The sequence below is a fragment of the Oncorhynchus nerka genome, linkage group LG12 (genome assembly GCF_034236695.1).
Source record: "Oncorhynchus nerka isolate Pitt River linkage group LG12, Oner_Uvic_2.0, whole genome shotgun sequence".
Taxonomy (NCBI): Eukaryota; Metazoa; Chordata; class Actinopteri; order Salmoniformes; family Salmonidae; genus Oncorhynchus; species Oncorhynchus nerka.
Window position 1 is genome coordinate 72,561,499 of NC_088407.1, and position 21,766 is coordinate 72,583,264.

Sequence of the window (21,766 nt, forward strand, 5' to 3'; positions counted from 1 at the left end):
AGAGAGAGAGAGAGAGAGAGAGAGAGAGAGAGAGAGAGAGAGAGAGAGAGAGAGAGAGAGAGAGAGAGAGAGAGAGAGAGAGAGAGAGAGAGAGAGAGACTGCTTTTCCACTAAATTTGTATCTTGGCTGTCACAGGCCTGTTAAAGGTTACTGTAATCTGTGACCACTGTAACACTTGAGTGGACTGGAGAAAACCCTCTGCAGGTAACATGAGAGAGAGAGAGAGAGAGAGAGAGAGAGAGGAGAGAAAGAGGGAGCATATACAGTTCTAATCTGTATGTCTGTTTGGTTTGTGAAATTAGAAAACCTTGTCATTTGGCTGACAAATATTACTTTGCTGCTTTGAGTTTGGCAATGTCCGCGTTATCCATAATTTTCATATGATGGACTATGTTGGCATCTTTTTTTTTTGGTTCTTGAAAGCATTTGGGTTATTAGAGAAATTAAGTATAAGGCTGACTTCATTCTCATTCCTGGCGCTGGTGCTTTTATCATAAACACTCGATCGTCAATCATTTACAGAATCAACGCCGAGAACATCTTTTGTGATCTCATATTAAATTTCCCCCGAATCCACCCCTTGGCAAAAAATGACTCACATCGTTAAAAAATATTTAATTAGGCTGTAGTTTATACAGCTCTCATGGGAGAGTGGTGATTTGCATGAGGCAGGTCGCCCTATGTACTGTGTGAGGGAGATTGGGTGTGAGAGGGGGTTCAGCGGGTCACAGTCTCAGCCAAGGACCACCATTTGCCAAGGTCAGACAGGTAGCTGGGTGCTTCCCCTGGGTCCCGTCCAGCACACAGGGAAGACAGCTCCAATTGCCCTTAATTACTAGCATCCTTTATGCCATTGATGGTCTGTTTTTATTTTTAAATTCTCTCAGCTTCTGATGCCCACAATGCTACAGCCATATCTGTGTAGCCTTTCCATTTGTTTTGGAACCCGGAGATAAGAGATATTCACTAGAGCCCTGGTTATTAGATATTCTGCATGAAGAGGTGGTGTGATACCACTCTGGCATAGAAAACACCCACACACAAGATATGGGTGGGAGGATGCTGCTGCTTTGACCCTCTATCCAAGTGATGCTGGGTTGTGACACTTGAGACCACAGGTTTCTTACTCGTCTGTCATTTAGACAGTATTGAAGATTTGCAGTATTATCAAAGTTGGTGGACCCTCCCTCTTTAGTTGAATAAATCCATAATAACATAGGTCTGGAATTAGTTATTCAAACCCTACAAGAACAGCAGTTTGCCATGTTAAGAAAAATATATTTTTATTAAACTTCCATAGCTTTATGCCAAGTGTTATCAATTGAGGGCAATGTAATATGAATCATTAATACAAGAGTAATTCTACTCTATCAACCTTATAATTTTCCATTTATCTAATGTTAAATGCAGTAATTAATTCTGAACCCTAGAGCCAACATCAATTTATTTGATTGGTACTTTACAAAGTCACACTGATATTTTAGAAGTGTGGGAGGGATTTGATATTTTTCTCCCTCCCAACAGTCATCTGAAATGTTACTTTCCTCATGGGATGGTGCTCTATAGCATGATAATATTTCATCATTAAATATGCACATTTGAAGGCTTTGATTAACATTTAAGAGCTCTAAGTAAAATATTTGAGTGTACAAAACATTAGGAACTTCTTCCTAATATTGATTTGCACCCCCCTTTGCCTTCAGAACAGCCTCAATTTGTTGGGGCACAGACTCCACAAGGTGTCGAAAGTGTTCCACAGGGATGCTGGCCCATGTTGACTCCAATGCTTCCCACAGTTGTGTCGTTGGCTGGGTGTCCTTTAGGTGGTGGATCAACCTTGATACACACAGGAAACTGTCAAGAACTGTAACAGCATTGCAGTTATTGACACACAAACTGGTGCGCTTGGCACCTACTACCATAACACGTTCAAAGACACTTAAATCTTTTGTCTTGCCCATACACCCTCTGAATGAATCCATGTCTCAATTGGGGAGATAGGGTGGAGGGGGGAGGGGGAGATAGGAGTGGTTGGGGAGGGGGATAGGGTGGAGGGATGAGGGGAGGGGGTGGGTGTGTGTGTGTGGGGGGGAGGGCAACAGAGTGCGAGAGAGATACACTACATATACAAAAGTACATTGCCAGTCAAAAGTTTGGACACCTACTCATGCAAGGGTTTTTCTTTATTTTTACACTATATACAAAAGTATGTGGACCCTCTTTTACAGTTTCAGTCACTTTGGTGCATTTTTCACATCATCCCTAACATGTGCATTTCTCAGAACAATTTGGACAAACTGCAATATACAATAGATATGTTTCTAAAGCTAGTCAGTCAATAAAAATCCTTAGTACATCTCTCAAAAGTAAATATTCATGCCAATGATCATGTCAGTGTCATCAGAATGATAAGTCATTGAGTTATTGTTCACGAACAAATAACATTTATTTATATAGCCCTTCGTACATCAGCTGATAGCTCAAAGTGCTGTACAGAAACCCAGCCTTAAACCCCAAACAGCAAGCAATGCAAGTGTAGAAGCACGGTGGCTAGGAAAAACTCCCTAGAAAGGCCAAAACCTAGGAAGAAACCTAGAGAGGAACCAGGCTATGTGGGGTGGCCAGTCCTCTTCTGGCTGTGCCGGGTAGAGATTATAACAGAACATGGCCAAGATGTTCAAATGTTCATAAATTACCAGCATGGTCGAATAATAATAAGGCAGAACAGTTGAAACTGGAGCAGCAGCACAGCCAGGTGGACTGGGGACAGCAAGGAGTCATCATGTCAGGTAGTCCTGAGGCAGGTCCTCCGAGAGAGAGAAAGAAAGAGAAAGAGAATTAGAGAGAGCACACTTAAATTCACACAGGACACCGAATAGGACAGGAGAAGTACTCCAGATATAACAAACTGACCCTAGCCCCCCGACACAAACTGCTGCAGCATAAATACTGGAGACAGGAGGGGTGTCATCTGTGTGTGTGGCTGACGATCGTACACCTTCCACCTCCATGCTGAAAATAACTCCTCAATTGGGTTAAGGAATGGTGAATAAGGTGGGAGGAATTCTATGAGCATCCTCGGGTGGGTCACAAACCATTGCCTTATGATGTTTGGTCGATGGAAACTCACATTATCATAAATGACCACATACTTTGGCAAATCCTCTCTAAACAGACCCCTCTCATCATCAGGGATGAGAGCCCTGTAGAGAGTCTCTAAAAAGTTGAGTAGATGCTGGGTGTTGTATGGCCCTATAATGTGGGTTAGGACACCATGCTCCGAAATAGCAGCACACATGGTGATATTTCCTCCCCGTTGGCCTGGCAAATCCACAGTAGCTCTGTGACCGATGATATTCCGACCCAGCCTTCTGCATTTGGCCAGGTTGAAGTTAGCCTCATCCACGTATACAAAGTTGCGAGAGGGTTCACTTGATTCCAACTCCATTATATGCTATATCCCAGAACAGTTGAATTTGTTTTGGTAAGGAAGAGTGACATAAAATGTACATATATTGTATGTTCCTTCCACAGCAATGGAAATGTGTGCAGTTTATGCTTACTGTACTATGCATCACTATAAAATGTTGCTGTAAAGTAGTTACATAGATATATGTTTTACCTGTACATACTGGTACCGTAGCTCCTTAACTCTGTCCTCATTCCTTTGGAATGGTACATGGTACAGCTGTTTCATACTCATCTGGTTTCTATGCAGCACCCTGTCGATGGTTGAGATGCTAACCGTATGGATGTTTTCAAAGACATCGTTGTCTTCTATAATGGTCCTTTGTATTTCCCTGAGTCTCATGGCATTGTTTGCTCGGACCATGGTGCAAATAGCCTCCTCCTGTTGGTGTGAAAAGGCATCCTCTGCCACCAGTTTGAGGTAATCTTGCAGTCCTATGTGGGGGAAAATGCAGTGAAGCATCGCACACTTTCACATAGACAAAAACTATGCGAACACACATTTTACTGTAAAACATACAGGTGGATGCATGTAAGGTGCAGTATGTATCTGTATAGAGTATATTTCTGTATGCTGTGAAATACAAGTGGACTACTGTAATATGAAGCATTGTAGGAAGTATACAGTATACTGCTTATATACAGTAACAGTGCACTGTACATTGGTGGACATACCTGTTCTCTCTTCAAAACGTTTGAACTATTGAGGACACAGTTGATTTCCCAATATTCGGCTGCACCCTTCGACCCGCCTCAGCCATTGTAAGGCCATGATTGACAACATGGTCTACAATAGTGGCCCTTATGTCATCAGATATGCGCCTATGTCCTCTTCTGCCCCTTCCTCTGTTTTGCCTTCCACCACGCATCCTTGCTCCTCTTCTTGCTCCTCTTCTTCCTCCTCTTCTTCCTCCTCTTGGCTGTTGATCCTGTTCGTTTCCTGGTCCATCCATTATTGGAAAATTGCAACTCTGTGTTGTGGTCTGTCCATATATGCTTGCCAATTGATTCTTCATGAGATGCACCTTTGAGCAATTTAGACAACTGGTTGATTGTTGGTTGAACTAACACTTTACATTCCTTCATGAGTGAGGGTCAATTTCACCTGCACGATTCATCAATTCACGTTTTTGTACAAAAGGTCTAATAGAAATGTGTAAAACTATGCTTGACAGTTTATGACAAATAGTTCAACAATTTTGCATGTAATGGCTTATGCAAGGAACTAATGCCTAGATGTTTTGAGGGGTAAGACTATTCAACAGAGAACCATGTACTATATTTTGATCAACATGACATGAGCAATTGATAATGTGGAAAAAAGTTGACACTTGTAAATTATCAATTGCAATTTGTTCAAAGGAATAATAAATTGCTTTAATGATGTGCACAAGTGACTAGATGATTTGGAATTTGTACAAGTAGTATCAAGAATTGCACTTTTGATCTAAGAAATGCACCAAAGCGACTGAGAAAAACTGTAACTGTAAATTAAATTAGTATTTCAGCCACACCTATTGCTGACATGTGTATACATTCTAGCACACAGCCATGCAATTTCCATAGACAAACATTGGCAGTAGAATGGCCTTACTGAGCAGCTCAGTGACTTTCAACATGGCACCGTCATAGGATGCTACCTTTCCAACAAGTCAGTTCATTACATTTCTGCCAGGCTAGAGCTGCCCTGAATAACTGTAAGTGCTGTTATTGTGAAGTGGAATCGTAGGAGCAACAACAGCTCAGTCGCGAAGTGGCCACACAAGCTCATAGAATGGGACTGCCGAGTGCTGAAGTGCATAGCGTGTAAAAATCTTCTGTCCTCGTTTGTCAAAATCACTGCAGAGTTCCAAACTGCCTCTGGGAGCAACGTCAGCACAATAACTGTTCATCTGAGCTTCATGAAATGGGTTTCCATGGCCGAGCAGCCGCACACAAGCCTCAGATCACCATGTGCAATGCCAAGTGTCAGCTGGAGTGGTGTAAAGCTCTTTGCCATTGGACTCTGGAGCAGTGGAAACATGATCTCTGGAGTGATGAATCACGCTTCACCATCTGGCAGGCCGACAGACAAATCTGGGTTTGGCAGATGCCAGGAAAACGCTACCTGCCCCAATGCATAGTGCCAAGTGTAAAGTTTGGTGGAGGATGAATAATGTATGGGGCTGTTTTTCATGGTTTGGGCTAGGTCCCTTAGTTCCAGTGAAGGGACATCTTAACGCTACAGCATACAATCACATTCTAGACGATTCTTTGCTTCCAACTTTGTAGCAATGGTTTAGGGAAGGCCCTTTCCTGTTTCAGCATGACAATGCCCCCGTGCACAAAGAGAGGTCCATACAGAAATGGTTTGTCGAGATCAGTGTGGAAGAACTTGACTAGCCTGCACAGAGCACTGACCTCCAGCCCATAGAACACCTTTAGGATGAATTGGAACGCAGACTGCGTGCCAGGCCTAGTCGCCCGACATCAGTGCCCTACCTCACTAATGCTCTTGTGACTGAATGGAAGCAAATCCCACAGCAATGTTCCAACATCTAGTGGAAAGCCTTCCCAGAAGAGTGGAGGCTGTTTTAGCAGCAAAGGGGGCACCAATTCCGTATTAATGCCCATGATTTTGGAATGAGATGTTCGACGAGCAGGTGTCCACATACTTTTGGTCATGTAGTGCCCAATTTGTAAGTCGCTCTGGATAAGAGCGTCTGCTAAATGACTTAAATGTAAATGTAATAGACAGACAGACAGACATAGTGAAAGAGAAAGAAGAAGACAAGAGAGAGACAGAGAGAAAGAAAGAGAGTCAGAGAGAGTGAGAAAGGGAGACAGATAGACAGACAGAGGGAGAGACAGATAGACAGAGAGAGAGACAGAGAGGAGGCAGGCTGTCTAACAGGTGATGATATTTGACAGTGGGGATTCTAATAGAGCAGAACATTTACTAACATCAAGGCGGTGGCCCGTTCCTGTAGGTTCATGCTCTACAACATCCGCAGAGTACGACCCTGCCTCACACAGGAAGCGGCGCAGGTCCTAATCCAGGCACTTGTCATCTCCCGTCTGGATTACTGCAACTCGCTGTTGGCTGGGCTCCCTGCCTGTGCCATTAAACCCCTACAACTCATCCAGAACGCCGCAGCCCGTCTGGTGTTCAACCTTCCCAAGTTCTCTCACGTCACCCCGCTCCTCCGCTCTCTCCACTGGCTTCCAGTTGAAGCTCGCATCCGCTACAAGACCATGGTGCTTGCCCATGGAGCTGTGAGGGGAACGGCACCTCAGTACCTCCAGGCTCTGATCAGGCCCTACACCCAAACAAGGGCACTGCGTTCATCCACCTCTGGCCTGCTCGCCTCCCTACCACTGAGGAAGTACAGTTCCCGCTCAGCCCAGTCAAAACTGTTCGCTGCTCTGGCCCCCCAATGGTGGAACAAACTCCCTCACGACGCCAGGACAGCGGAGTCAATCACCACCTTCCGGAGACACCTGAAACCCCACCTCTTTAAGGAATACCTAGGATAGGATAAAGTAATCCTTCTCACCCCCCTTAAAAGATTTAGATGCACTATTGTAAGTGGCTGCTCCACTGGATGTCATAAGGTGAATGCACCAATTTGTAAGTCGCTCTGGATAAGAGCGTCTGCTAAATGACTTAAATGTAAATGTAAACATTTAATAGAGGAAGATTACATTTCTGAAGCCCTATGTAATTAAGAGGTTTCCTTCTTTTTAAACGAAGAAACATTAATTACTGCCTTTTTATGTCTGGTGGTGGTTGAATCAGGTGTTTTATATGACTATGTTCCTTCCTTCCAGCCAGGCAGCCAGACAGGTGTCAGAGGCGTAGATATTAATAAGTGATTTTCTACGGAATAAGCATGTTTCTAATGATGCCTGGCCCAGCTGTGCTCCAACCCTGATGACACCACACACACACCAGCCTAAATTACAATGCAAACGCAGCCACTGTAATCCAAGTGTCCTTTCTGCCATCACAGAGTATAATCTGCTGTCTCTCTTGTAATAGACAACACCGGCCACTTTACTGCCCACGACGCAACACAATGAATATTTGAGCCTGTATTATTTCTCCACCGACTGCGCATTGTTCTCATCTAGTCATCAGAAGAGATTAAAGCAGATGACTGCATTGTTGAGCCAAGGCTCATTCTAATACAGTTAAAATAGTAATTGGTCGTGTTCATGAATTATAATGGGCCACAAAAGGTTTGACTGCCACCAAGCCTGTGAAAGAGAGATATAAAGCTTTTGGCTTGTTTCATTTCCATTCTGAAATGTATTCAGCAGGCAGTCAGCGCTGGACTGGCACATTCACACTGACCTCATGGGCTGCAGTCATCTCACTTATTATTGTAGCTTAATCCAGTTATAAATGGGAATCGCCATCTCTCATCCCTAGTTCGGTAGTCCATGGTAGTGTGTTGCTCTTTAGGTTAAAGACTGATGTACAATGGTCTTTCATTTCTAAGGGGGATGTGATTATGTCACTCCTTTGTCTAAGGGGAGATTCAGCCATTTGTAATCTGTAGGAGTTCCCAACACCAGCCCATCCACCAGGCCTGGCCTGCTCCACCTCCCCTGCCCCCTAACATCCTCCATCTATCCCCAGCCACAAGGCCTGGCCCCCTCCAACCCCCCAGCCCCCTCCGTCTATCCCAAGCCACCATGCCTGGCCCCCTCCACCTCCCCAGCCCCTCCATCTATCACCAGCCACCAGGCCTGGCCCCTCTACCTCCCCAGCCCCCTCCATCTATCCCCATTCACCAGGCCTGGCCCCTCCACCTCTCCAGCCCCCTTCATCTATCCCAAGCCACCAGGTCTGGCCCCCTCCACCGCCCCAGCCCCTCCATCTATCCCCAGCCACCAGGCCTGGCCCCCTCCACCTCCCCAGCTGCCTATTCCCCTCCTCCCCATCTCTATCCCCAGCCACCTCAGCCTCGACTTCTCCAGCCCCCTGAGAGAATCTCATTCCCTTTAGCCCAGTAGATAGAAGAGGATGTGTCCCAAATTGCACACTATTCCCTATACAGTGCACTACTTTTGACCAGAGCCCTGTGGACCATGGTCAAAAGTTTGGGACGCAGACAGTGTCAGCCTTCTAAAGGAGACTCTGAAAAGACTTCTTTGCAATGTGTCTTCTTCTCTCTGTTGCTTCCTTATCTAACGCTATCATGATTGTGTCATGATCTATCTAACAGAACCATGTATGTTTGCTGTGTATTGGTTCCTGATCTAAGTAGTATCTTACGTAGTTGTTAGATACTATTTTTGACATACACATCTTGGAGAGACTGAAAGTTAGAGGGATTGTTCACACAAATTTCAAAATGACACATTAGTCCTAATCAAAGCTTGGATTGCTGTCATACTTTGTCCATAGAGGGCTTACAGGGTAAAGAGAACAGTGTGTTGTTTTGTCATTTGTGTGAACTATCCATTTACTCTTCAGTCTCTCCAAGATGTGTATGTCAAAAAGAGTATCTAAGCACTAAGATACTACATAGATCAGGAACCAATACGCAGACAACAGACATAGTTCTGTTAGATAGATCATGACTATCCCTTTAAACAACATGATTGTATCAGTGGTCTTACCTCTGTGATATAAAATACAAGGATGTGATGAAAAAAGTGTGCATGGGCAGGGTTTTTCTGCCGTTCTGTCCAATTGACCTCTTTGAAATGATTCAAATGATTATTTTCCATTTTAAAGACGGGACACCATCAAGTTTGACAACAGAGACCTTATTTGGTTGGTTTCCGTTATTGAAGAGTTTTTATTATTCGTTTAGTTTGTCCTTTTGGACAAGGACATCACTAAAATAAAGACAGTAAAGATAACATTGTTGGGTAATGGCTTTGTTTATCTTTGTTTTTGTTATCTACCTTCATGCATTTGCAAAACTTCCTTATGCCTCATGCTTGATGTAAAAGCAGCGCAGTCAACAGAGGGAGGTTATCCCATAGAATTAGAATGAGTAGAATTAGAATGCCCATGTTTAGAGGTTCTATATCCATTTTACTCATTCTAAATCTATTGTTCATCCTGCCATTTGACATTTAATGAAACTATGAGGTACATAGGCTATTAGTTGCAACCACTTTTAATCAGCCTTCTATATTTTATGTTTTGAATATGTTTAATTCATTTTAAGTATGTCACATAGCTAGGACTGGTGGGTGCAGAGTCAGCCGCAGAGAGCAGAGGTTTAAGGAAAACCGTATTTATTCCGGTAAGGTAAGGTCACGCCAACAACAACAGGCGAAAATAATGACCGACCCAAAACAGGACACCAAACAGTCCAAAAAATAACCAAACAGAACAGAGAACAAGCCCGCACAAAAGCAGGCGGGAATAGAAGGCTTAAATAGCCCTGAACCAAACCCCAAACGAGAAACAGGTGAAACCAACACAGACATAACCAACAGAAAAGGAAAAGGGAATCGGTGGCAGCTAGTAGACCGGTGACGACGACAGGCTGAGCGCCGCCCGAACAGGAAGAGGAGCCACCTTCGGTGGAAGTCGTGACAGTACCCCCCCTGACACGCGGCTCCTGCAGCGTTGACACCGGCCTCGAGGGCGACCCAGAGGGCGAGGCGCAGGGCGATCCGGATGGAGGCGGTGGAAATCCCTCAGCAGTGATGGATCCAAGATGTCTTCCACCGGTACCCAGCACCTCTCCTCCGGACCGTACCCCTCCCAGTCCACGAGGTACTGTAGGCCCATCACCCGGCGTCTAGAGTCCAGAATGGAACGTACTGTGTACGCCGGGGACCCCTCGATGTCCAGAGGACGGCTCTCCAGGTCTCATTTGAGCGCTGCACCCACTCCTCCACCGCAGGAGCTTCGGTCTGGCTCTGATGCCACAGTGCCAGGACCGGCTGGTAGCCCAACATGCACTGGAAAGGTGACATGTTCGTGGAGGTGTGGCGGAGTGAGTTCCGAGCCACCTCCGCCCATGGGACGTACCTCGCCCATTCTCCTGGCCGGTCCTGGCAATACGACTGCAGAAACCTACCCACATCCTCGTTCACTCACTCCACCTGCCCAATACTCTCGGGGTGAAAACCCAATTGCAGGCTGACCGAGATCCCCAGACGCTCCATAAACGCCCTCCAAACTCGGGACGTGAACTGGGGACCCCGATCAGAAACGATGTCCTCAGGCATCCCGTAGTGCCGGAAGACGTGGGTAAACAGGCCCTCCGCAGTCTGTAGGGCCATAGGGAGACCGGGCAACGGGAGGAGACGGCAGGACTTAGAAAACCGATCCACAATGACCAGGATCGTAGTGTTCCCCTGGGACGGGGGAAGGCCGACAGATGAGACCATGGCCATTGTGGAACGGGGAGGGGCTGTAACTTCCCTCTAGGCAGGTGTCTAGGAGCCTTACTCTGAGCGCACACCGAATAGGAGGAGACATAAAACCTCACGTCCTTAGCTAGGGTGGGCCACCAGTACTTCCCCCTAAGACCCCGCACTGTCCTCTCAATACCCGGATGACCCGAAGCGGGTAACGTATGGGCCCACCGAATCAATTGGTCACGAACACCAAGTGGCACATATTTGAAGACCCGCTGGACACTGTGGGGGCGCAGGTTCCAACCGTAACGCCCGCTCGATGTCCGCGTCCACCTCCCATACCACCGGTGCCACCAGACATGAAGCTGGAAGGATGGGAGTAGGGTCGATGGACCACTCCTCGGTGTCATTGAGACGGGACAGCGCGTCGGCCTTAGTGTTAAGGGAAGGGAAACCTGGTGTGGACTCTCCACCGTCATGGCACCGATGGAAACTCCTCTACACCTCCCTGAACACTCCTCTGACCACCCCTGGAGAGCCCCCTGTTTCCACGAAATCCTAGGATTGTGACTAGCCAGCCAGGGAATCACCAGCACCACTGGAAACGCAGGTGAATCAATAAGGAACAGACTAATCCGCTCACCATGATCCCCCTGCGTTACCATGTCCAGTGGAACCGTGGCCTCCCTGACCAGTCCGGACCCTAACGGTTGGCTATCTAGGGAGTGCACGGGAAGGGTTGATCTATCTGCACCAGCGTAATCCCTAACTTAAGAGCGAGTCCGCCTGAATCGACTAGCGCCTTATGCTGTAGAGAGGGAGAAAACTCAGGGAAAGAGATTAGTCAAAACATGTGACCAACAGGGAGCTCTGGGTGATTCTGGTGCTGACTCACCTGGGGTGACCGGGAAGTGCTCTGCCTGCGCTCTCGACTCCCAGACGAGCTCCTCCAGCACCGATCGGCAGTGTGCCCTCTCCGACCACAGCTGGTGCAGGAGGAGCCTCCTCCTCCGGTTCCCCTCCATGCGACCCCCCCCCCCTAACTCCATAGGTGTTGGAGCGGGAGGGCCGGGAGGTGGAACTAACAGGACCCGTTCTGGACGCCCCCCCGGGCAGCTAGCAGGTTGTCTAGTCGTATCGACATGTCTACGAGTTCGTCGAGGGAGAGGGTGGCGTCCCGACAAGCTAGCTCCCTGCGGACACCCACCGTCAACGTCCTCCGTCACAAACCCACCGTCGCAGACCAGACAGGACTGGCAAAAAGTGCTCTTCACTGACGAGTCGCGGTTTTGTCTCACTAAGGGTGATGGTCGGATTCGTTTTTATCCCTGAAGGAATGAACATTACACCGAGGCCTGTACTCTGGAGCGGGATCGATTTGGAGGTGGAGGGTCCATGAAGGTCTGGGGCGGTGTGTCACATCATCATCGGACTGAGCTTGTTGTCATTGGAGGCAATCTCAACGCTGTGCGTTACAGGGAAGACATCCTCCTCCCTCATGTGGTACCCTTCCTGCAGACTCATCCTGACATGACCCTCCAGCATGACAATGCCACCAGCCATACTGCTAGTTCTGTGCGTGATTTCCTGCAATACAGAAATGCCAGTGTTCTGCCATGGCCAGGGAAGAGCCCGGATCTCAATTGAGCACATCTGGGACCTGTTGGATCGGAGGGTGAGGGCTAGGGCCATTCCCCCCATAAATGTCCGGGAACTTACAGGTGCCTTGATGGCAGAGTGGGATAACATCTCACAGCAAGAACTGGCAAATCTGGTGCAGTCCATGAGGAGGAGATGTACTACAGTACTTAATGCAGCTGGTGGCCACACCAGATACTGACTGTTACTTTTGATTTTGACCCCCACTTTGTTCAGGGACACATTATTCCATTTCTGTTAGTCACATGTCTGTGGAACTTGTTCAGTTTATGTCTCAGTTGTTGAATCTTGTTATGTTCATACAAATATTTACACATGTTAAGTTTGCTGAAAATAAATTGACAGTGAGAGGACATTTCCTGTTTTGCTACGTTTAGCAACACACACACACACACACACACACACACACACACACACACACACACACACACGGTGCTACTGTAATAATGACCCTCCCTGTCTCTCTGTGTCCCTCCCTCCCTGCAGGTGGAGCTGACAGGAAGTAGTGTGTTTGACTACGTCCACCCTGGCGATCATGTGGAGATGGCAGAGCAGCTGGGCATGAAGCTGCCCCCGGGGCGAGGCCTCCTTTCTCAGGGCACCGCCACCGAGGACGGCGCCAGCTCTGCCTCCTCCTCCTCACACGCAGAGACCCCCGAGCCAGGTGGGCAGAGAGGGAGGGAGGGAGGGGAGAGGATAGAGATGATGGGTGGTGGAGAGTTTGGATGGGGAAGATGGGGAGGAGGTGTGGGGTGATGAGGAGAGAGGGGTGACAGGGTGGCCTTTCATGAAAATACTGCAAAATGTGCTGTCTTTAACACAGTTGAATATTGAGAGCTTTTAGCATGTTTATGTTGTTTTGTAATTGCTATGGTCATTTGAAGCTATTATCAGTTTGGGTGTTTGGCTGGCATACCTGATTTTGTAGTTGTTGTTTTTACAGTAAAGTGTTAGTACTGAGTTGCTGCATTTTATCCTTTTAATATCAAGTACCAACAGCTGTTGGCTTACACTCACTCAAACCAGTCTGTGAGGGTTTTCTGTTAAGAAGGGTGTGTGTGTGTGTGTGTGTGTGTGTGTCTTCACGTGCGGCACATGTGTGTGTGTGTGCACTTGCGTGTGTGTGTGTGTGTGTGTGTGTGTGTGTGTGTGTGTGTGTGTGTGTGTGTGTGTGTGTGTGTGTGTGTGTGTGTGTGTGTGTGTGTGTGTGTGTGTGTGTGTGTGTGTGTTTTTAGCCATGCCCCAGATCCTCCCTCACAGGGACAGTGGAGCCCAGCCGTACTGTAACACAGCTTACCCAGCCTCACTCTGCCTCCCTTCCTCAATTTCATTACAGAAGGAATGAAAAGAGGCGACATCCCTCATTGGAATTCTTTTCAGGCCTGTTATAGACTTTGCCTTGTGTTGTACAGATGATAATTTAAGTATTAGGGGGAAATCCATTTATAAATTAAACAAAATGACTTGATATCCATCAGTCCCTTGGTTCATCAAGCTGTTCAAACAGGAGGAAGATTGGCTGGTCGGCCCGAGTCTTCGGAGAGATTCTGTAATTAGATCTTCAAAGGATTTATTATTTCCTGATTGGGGCTGTAAATGAATTGAAGTTCCACATTTTGTCCTTTTCGTGCATTTTTTTCCAGCCAGGAGATATTTCACACTGGCAGCGCAGTGAAAGAGGAGAGATGCGAGAGAGAGAGAGAGAGAGAGAGAGAGAGCGAGAGAGAGAGAGAGAGAGAGAGAGAGAGAGCGAGAGAGAGAGAGAGCGAGAGAGAGAGAGAGCGAGAGAGAGAAAGAGAGCGAGAGAGAGGAAGGAAGGAAGGAAGGAAGGAAGGAAGGAAGGAAGGAAGGAAGGAAGGAAGGAAGGAAGGAAGGACGAGAGAGAGTATCTAAAGTGCTTTAGGGCTCCTGACGTTGAGATATATTTGTGTACACAGGGATTATGAGGAGAGACAAAGACCACCCAACTCTTTCCCTCCTCCAACCCTTCCTGTCTTCTTTTCCCTTTCCCCTTTCTCTTTCTCTCTTGTTCTCTATCTCTCATTCTCTCTGTATCTTTTTCTCCCTCTTTTCCCTTTCTCTCTCTCTCTCTCTCTCTCTCTCTCTCTCTCTCTCTCTCCTCCCTCTCTCGCTGGAGCTTTGATTTGTGTGTGTGTGTGTGTGTGTGTGTGTGTGTGTGTGTGTGTGTGTGTGTGTGTGTGTGTGTGTGTGTGTGTGTGTGTCAGAGCAGAGCAGAGCAGACCTTTTTTATCTTAGAGAAGGTTTCTTTGATGAAGTTGAGAGTGGAGCGGGATGCACTATCTGTGTAGTGATGTCATCATGAACACAGGTTGTTGTGGTTGTAGTTGTTGTTGTTGTTGTTGTGGTAAGGATCATCAGATAAGTCTTCCTCAGGACACACTGGTCCTCTATTGATTGGTATTCATTTTTACTCCCACTAAAGTTCCACACTTACAATCCTGTAGAGAGTGTCTCTCCATATTAATGTTTTAGAAAGGTGACCCCGCTGTCTTAGGAGAAAACATGTAATACAGTATGTTTCAAGTGTTAACTTCATTTGCCATATGTAATAAGTACATTTGAAATTACTGTTAATTATGTGTTGCATTGATGTCGCAATTCTTCTCACAGGGAATAGTGTCCAGTCAAGGTAGTGCAATTCAGTCTGTTAAAACATTAAAATTAATTCAACAATACTGTATTAATTTTGTGTAAAAATTAAAATTCAGCTAATTGCCGTAAGTAGTTAATTATGTGTCGCAACAGTCATAATTTTCCAAGGCTTTGACTTATGTTGGGATCATAAGTCCTTGATTATTGTTGCTAATTATGCTATTAGTACAATGACTGTGAATAATTATTTGTAATTGCACACGTTTATCATGATTATGAAGTTACCTGAGGGGGGGGTAGTGTGTGTGTATACTATATGTGATAGTGGTGTGTATGTATGTGCTGGGCTGTGTGTGTGTGTGTGTGTGTGTGTGTGTGTGTGTGTGTGTGTGTGTGTGTGTGTGTCTGTGTGTGTGTGTCTGTGTGTGTGTCTGTGTGTGGACTGCATGAACTCCTATCCCAGTAGGTTAAACCTTTGATTTGTGTGGATCCTACTCTAGACTTTAACAGGTGTCTGCTGCTTGTGACATTTGAAATGTAAATAGAGCTCTTTACCAAGAGCCCCAGAATCTACCTTTGTCAACCCTCTTTCCTCCCCTTTCAAACACACACACACACACACACACACACACACACACACACACACACACATACACACACATACACACACACACACACACACACAAAACCCGATCTTAAGTCATGGAATGAGGGTCTGAGTTGGGGACAAGGTTCTTCACCATTTTTTTTTGTGTTTTTTTTTTGTAACCTTTATTTAACTAGGCAAGTCAGTTCAGAACCAATTCTTATTTACAATGACGGCCTACCAGAAGACAAAAGGCCTCCTCCGGGGACGGGGGCCTGGGGTTAAAAATTTAAAATAAATACAATATAAATATAGGACAAAACACATCACAACAAGAGAGACAACACAACACTACATAAAGACAGACCTAAGACAACAACATAACAAGGCAGCAGCACATGACAACACAGCATGATAGCAACACAACATGACAACAACATGGTAGCAGCACAAAACATGGTACAAACATTATTGCGCACAGACAAGAAGGTAGCGACAACAATACATCATATAAAGCAGCCACAACTGTCAGTAAGGGTGTCCATGATTGAGTGTTCGAATGAAGAGATGGAGATAAAACTGTGCAGTTTGTGACTGGCAGAACGGGTGTTGTATGTGGAGGATGAGGGCTGCAGTAGATATCTCAGATAGGGGGGAGTGAGGCCTAAGAGGGTTTTATAAATAAGCATCACCTTGGTATGTGAATAAACATATCTCAGTCAGAAAAGAGTATAACTCTATAGGCATACACTAATCCTGCAAATTCACACAATATTTATGATGGATTTGATGTACTGGAATATATTAAATCAACCCTATGTGCTAATAATACAGTGTTAAACCACTTGAACTTTCTCTCAGTTATTATATTACAAAATGATTATACTAAAGCAAAAAATAGCCATTTTAAAACAAGCGTGCTCTCATAGTTTAATTTGATTTTTCAGAGTACACATTGAGCCACCAGAGACTATTATTGTTAGACTTTTCTAATGACTTTTCTAACTAAGACTAGATGAGGTGCATGTGCTGTTTACAATTGAGCATGATCAAATGAAGATAATGGAAGAGTTGAGTGACAACATAAGAGCTCACTGCCCTGATGTGAAATACATCTCATCCTCTGCATTAATATGTCTCATATTTTAATATCAGCTACGTTTAAATCAAACTTCTGAAGTGATCATTACCATTGAGAATTTTAGAATATATTTTCACAAGCTGAAGTTTGAGGCCTAGTTTAAAGACTGTATGTAAAAAGTATAGATTGTGCAGTATTCAGAATGGTCTTCCATGCGCGTGAGTGTTTGTTTAGCTCTTGTCCTGGGGAATAGGAGAGGAAGGGAACCTGTTCTGTCAGCCAGGAGAGGAGAGGAGAGGAGCTAGCGTCTTCTCTCCCAGAGAGCCTGGTCCTGTCCTCACTTCCCAGCCACGACAGTCCTCCTGGCTGATAGACCTGCTGGAGCTGCTTATAAAGCACGCACACACACGCCCTCTCACACCGTCGCTCCCAGCCACAGTCAGCCAGAGAGGACGTCAGAGAGGCCCGGGGTCTGATATGCAGCCAGGCTGACTGGGGCTGGAGTAGAGGAAGTCAGAGAGTCCTGGGGTCTGATATGCAGCCAGGCTGACTGGTGCTGGAGTAGAGGAAGTCAGAGAGTCCTGGGGTCTGATATCCAGCCAGGCTGACTGGTGCTGGAGTAGAGGAAGTCAGAGAGTCCTGGGGTCTGATATCCAGCCAGGCTGACTGGTGCTGGAGTAGAGGAAGTCAGAGAGGCCCGGGGTCTGATATAAAGCCAGGCTGACTGGTGCTGGATTAGAGGAAGTCAGAGAGTCCTGGTGTCTGATATGCAGCCAGGCTGACTGGTGCTGGAGTAGAGGAAGTCAGAGAGTCCTGGGGTCTGATATGCAGCCAGGCTGACTGGTGCTGGAGTAGAGGAAGTCAGAGAGGCCCGGGGTCTGATAGCGGGCCAGGCTGACTGGTGCTGGAGTAGAGGAAGTCAGAGAGTCCTGGGGTCTGATATGCAGCCAGGCTGACTGGGGCTGGAGTAGAGGAAGTCAGAGAGTCCTGGGGTCTGATATAAAGCCAGGCTGACTGGTGCTGGAGTAGAGGAAGTCAGAGAGTCCTGGGGTCTGATATCCAGCCAGGCTGACGGGTGCTGGAGTAGATGAAGTCAGAGAGGCCCGGGGTCTGATATAAAGCCAGGCTGACTGGTGCTGGATTAGAGGACGTCAGAGAGTCCTGGTGTCTGATATGCAGCCAGGCTGACTGGTGCTGGAGTAGAGGAAGTCAGAGAGTCCTGGTGTCTGATATAAAGCCAGGCTGACTGGTGCTGGATGAGAGGAAGTCAGAGAGGCCCAGGGTCTGATATGCAGCGAGGCTGACTGGTGCTGGAGTAGAGGAAGTCAGAGAGGCCCGGGGTCTGATATGCAGCCAGGCTGACTGGTGCTGGGGTAGAGGACGTCAGAGAGGCCCAGGGTCTGATATGTAGCCAGGCTGACTGGGGCTGGAGTAGAGGAAGTCAGAGAGTCCTGGGGTCTGATATAAAGCCAGGCTGACTGGTGCTGGAGTAGAGGAAGTCAGAGAGTACTGGTGTCTGATATAAAGCCAGGCTGACTGGTGCTGGAGTAGAGGAAGTCAGAGAGTCCTGGGGTCTGATATAAAGCCAGGCTGACTGGTGCTGGAGTAGAGGAAGTCAGAGAGGCCCGGGGTCTGATATGCAGCCAGGCTGACTGGTGCTGGAGTAGAGGAAGTCAGAGAGTCCCGGGGTCTGATATAAAGCCAGGCTGACTGGTGCTGGAGTAGAGGAAGTCAGAGAGGCCCAGGGTCTGATATGCAGCGAGGCTGACTGGTGCTGGAGTAGAGGAAGTCAGAGAGTCCTGGGGTCTGATGGGCAGCCAGGCTGACTGGTGCTGGAGTAGAGGAAGTCAGAGAGTCCTGGTGTCTGATATGCAGCCAGGCTGACTGGTGCTGGAGTAGAGGAAGTCAGAGAGTCCTGGTGTCTGATATGCAGCCAGGCTGACTGGTGCTGGAGTAGAGGAAGTCAGAGAGTCCTGGTGTCTGATATAAAGCCAGGCTGACTGGTGCTGGATGAGAGGAAGTCAGAGAGGCCCAGGGTCTGATATGCAGCCAGGCTGACTGGGGCTGGAGTAGAGGAGGTCAGAGAGTTCTGGGGTCTGATATAAAGACAGGCTGACTGGTGCTGGAGTAGAGGAAGTCAGAGAGTCCTGGGGTCTCATATCCAGCCAGGCTGACTGGTGCTGGAGTAGAGGAAGTCAGAGAGGCCCGGGGTCTGATAGCGGGCCAGGCTGACTGGTGCTGGAGTAGAGGAAGTCAGAGAGTCCTGGGGTCTGATATGCAGCCAGGCTGACTGGGGCTGGAGTAGAGGAAGTCAGAGAGTCCTGGGGTCTGATATAAAGCCAGGCTGACTGGTGCTGGAGTAGAGGAAGTCAGAGAGTCCTGGTGTCTGATATGCAGCCAGGCTGACTGGTGCTGGAGTAGAGGAAGTCAGAGAGTCCTGGTGTCTGATATAAAGCCAGGCTGACTGGTGCTGGATGAGAGGAAGTCAGAGAGGCCCAGGGTCTGATATGCAGCGAGGCTGACTGGTGCTGGAGTAGAGGAAGTCAGAGAGGCCCGGGGTCTGATATGCAGCCAGGCTGACTGGTGCTGGGGTAGAGGACGTCAGAGAGGCCCAGGGTCTGATATGTAGCCAGGCTGACTGGGGCTGGAGTAGAGGAAGTCAGAGAGTCCTGGGGTCTGATATAAAGCCAGGCTGACTGGTGCTGGAGTAGAGGAAGTCAGAGAGTACTGGTGTCTGATATAAAGCCAGGCTGACTGGTGCTGGAGTAGAGGAAGTCAGAGAGTCCTGGGGTCTGATATAAAGCCAGGCTGACTGGTGCTGGAGTAGAGGAAGTCAGAGAGGCCCGGGGTCTGATATGCAGCCAGGCTGACTGGTGCTGGAGTAGAGGAAGTCAGAGAGTCCCGGGGTCTGATATAAAGCCAGGCTGACTGGTGCTGGAGTAGAGGAAGTCAGAGAGGCCCAGGGTCTGATATGCAGCGAGGCTGACTGGTGCTGGAGTAGAGGAAGTCAGAGAGTCCTGGGGTCTGATGGGCAGCCAGGCTGACTGGTGCTGGAGTAGAGGAAGTCAGAGAGTCCTGGTGTCTGATATGCAGCCAGGCTGACTGGTGCTGGAGTAGAGGAAGTCAGAGAGTCCTGGTGTCTGATATGCAGCCAGGCTGACTGGTGCTGGAGTAGAGGAAGTCAGAGAGTCCTGGTGTCTGATATAAAGCCAGGCTGACTGGTGCTGGATGAGAGGAAGTCAGAGAGGCCCAGGGTCTGATATGCAGCCAGGCTGACTGGGGCTGGAGTAGAGGAGGTCAGAGAGTTCTGGGGTCTGATATAAAGCCAGGCTGACTGGTGCTGGAGTAGAGGAAGTCAGAGAGTCCTGGTGTCTGATATGCAGCCAGGCTGACTGGTGCTGGAGTAGAGGAAGTCAGAGAGTCCTGGGGTCTGATGGGCAGCCAGGCTGACTGGTGCTGGAGTAGAGGACGTCAGAGAGGCCCAGGGTCAGATATGCAGCCAGGCTGACTGGTGCTGGAGTAGAGGAAGTCAGAGAGGCCCAGGGTCTGATATGCAGCCAGGCTGACTGGTGCTGGAGTAGAGGAAGTCAGAGAGTCCTGTGGTCTGATATAAAGCCAGGCTGACTGGTGCTGGAGTAGAGGAAGTTAGAGAGGCCCGGGGTCTGATATGCAGCCAGGCTGACTGGTGCTGGAGTAGAGGAAGTCAGAGAGTCCTGGGGTCTGATATGTAGCCAGGCTGACTGGTGCTGGAATAGAGGAAGTCAGAGAGGCCCGGGGTCTGATATGCAGCCAGGCTGACTGGTGCTGGAGTAGAGGAAGTCAGAGAGTGCTGGTGTCTGATATAAAGCCAGGCTGACTGGTGCTGGAGTAGAGGAAGTCAGAGAGGCCCGGCTTCTGATATGCAGCCAGGCTGACTGGTGCTGGAGTAGAGGAAGTCAGAGAGGCCCAGGGTCTGATATGCAGCCAGGCTGACTGGGGCTGGAGTAGAGGAAGTCAGAGAGGCCCGGGGTCTGATATAAAGCCAGGCTGACTGGTGCTGGATTAGAGGAAGTCAGAGAGTCCTGGTGTCTGATATGCAGCCAGGCTGACTGGTGCTGGAGTAGAGGAAGTCAGAGAGTCCTGGGGTCTGATATGCAGCCAGGCTGACTGGTGCTGGAGTAGAGGAAGTCAGAGAGGCCCGGGGTCTGATAGCGGGCCAGGCTGACTGGTGCTGGAGTAGAGGAAGTCAGAGAGTCCTGGGGTCTGATATGCAGCCAGGCTGACTGGGGCTGGAGTAGAGGAAGTCAGAGAGTCCTGGGGTCTGATATAAAGCCAGGCTGACTGGTGCTGGAGTAGAGGAAGTCAGAGAGTCCTGGGGTCTGATATCCAGCCAGGCTGACGGGTGCTGGAGTAGATGAAGTCAGAGAGGCCCGGGGTCTGATATAAAGCCAGGCTGACTGGTGCTGGATTAGAGGACGTCAGAGAGTCCTGGTGTCTGATATGCAGCCAGGCTGACTGGTGCTGGAGTAGAGGAAGTCAGAGAGTCCTGGTGTCTGATATAAAGCCAGGCTGACTGGTGCTGGATGAGAGGAAGTCAGAGAGGCCCAGGGTCTGATATGCAGCGAGGCTGACTGGTGCTGGAGTAGAGGAAGTCAGAGAGGCCCGGGGTATGATATGCAGCCAGGCTGACTGGTGCTGGGGTAGAGGACGTCAGAGAGGCCCAGGGTCTGATATGTAGCCAGGCTGACTGGGGCTGGAGTAGAGGAAGTCAGAGAGTCCTGGGGTCTGATATAAAGCCAGGCTGACTGGTGCTGGAGTAGAGGAAGTCAGAGAGTACTGGTGTCTGATATAAAGCCAGGCTGACTGGTGCTGGAGTAGAGGAAGTCAGAGAGTCCTGGGGTCTGATATAAAGCCAGGCTGACTGGTGCTGGAGTAGAGGAAGTCAGAGAGGCCCGGGGTCTGATATGCAGCCAGGCTGACTGGTGCTGGAGTAGAGGAAGTCAGAGAGTCCCGGGGTCTGATATAAAGCCAGGCTGACTGGTGCTGGAGTAGAGGAAGTCAG

The 21,766-nt window shown here is 48.2% G+C and overlaps 1 protein-coding gene across 1 annotated transcript in view; it reads left to right on the top strand.

The window, feature by feature from the left end:
• The window catches only part of LOC115138827 (neuronal PAS domain-containing protein 3-like), a 329,952-nt gene that overhangs the window by 252,920 nt on the left and 55,266 nt on the right, over positions 1 to 21,766 (top strand). Inside the window, exon 4 of the mRNA XM_065025795.1 lies at positions 12,932 to 13,109. Coding sequence (XP_064881867.1) covers positions 12,932 to 13,109 — 178 coding nt within the window. The remainder of the gene's footprint in view (positions 1 to 12,931; positions 13,110 to 21,766) is intronic.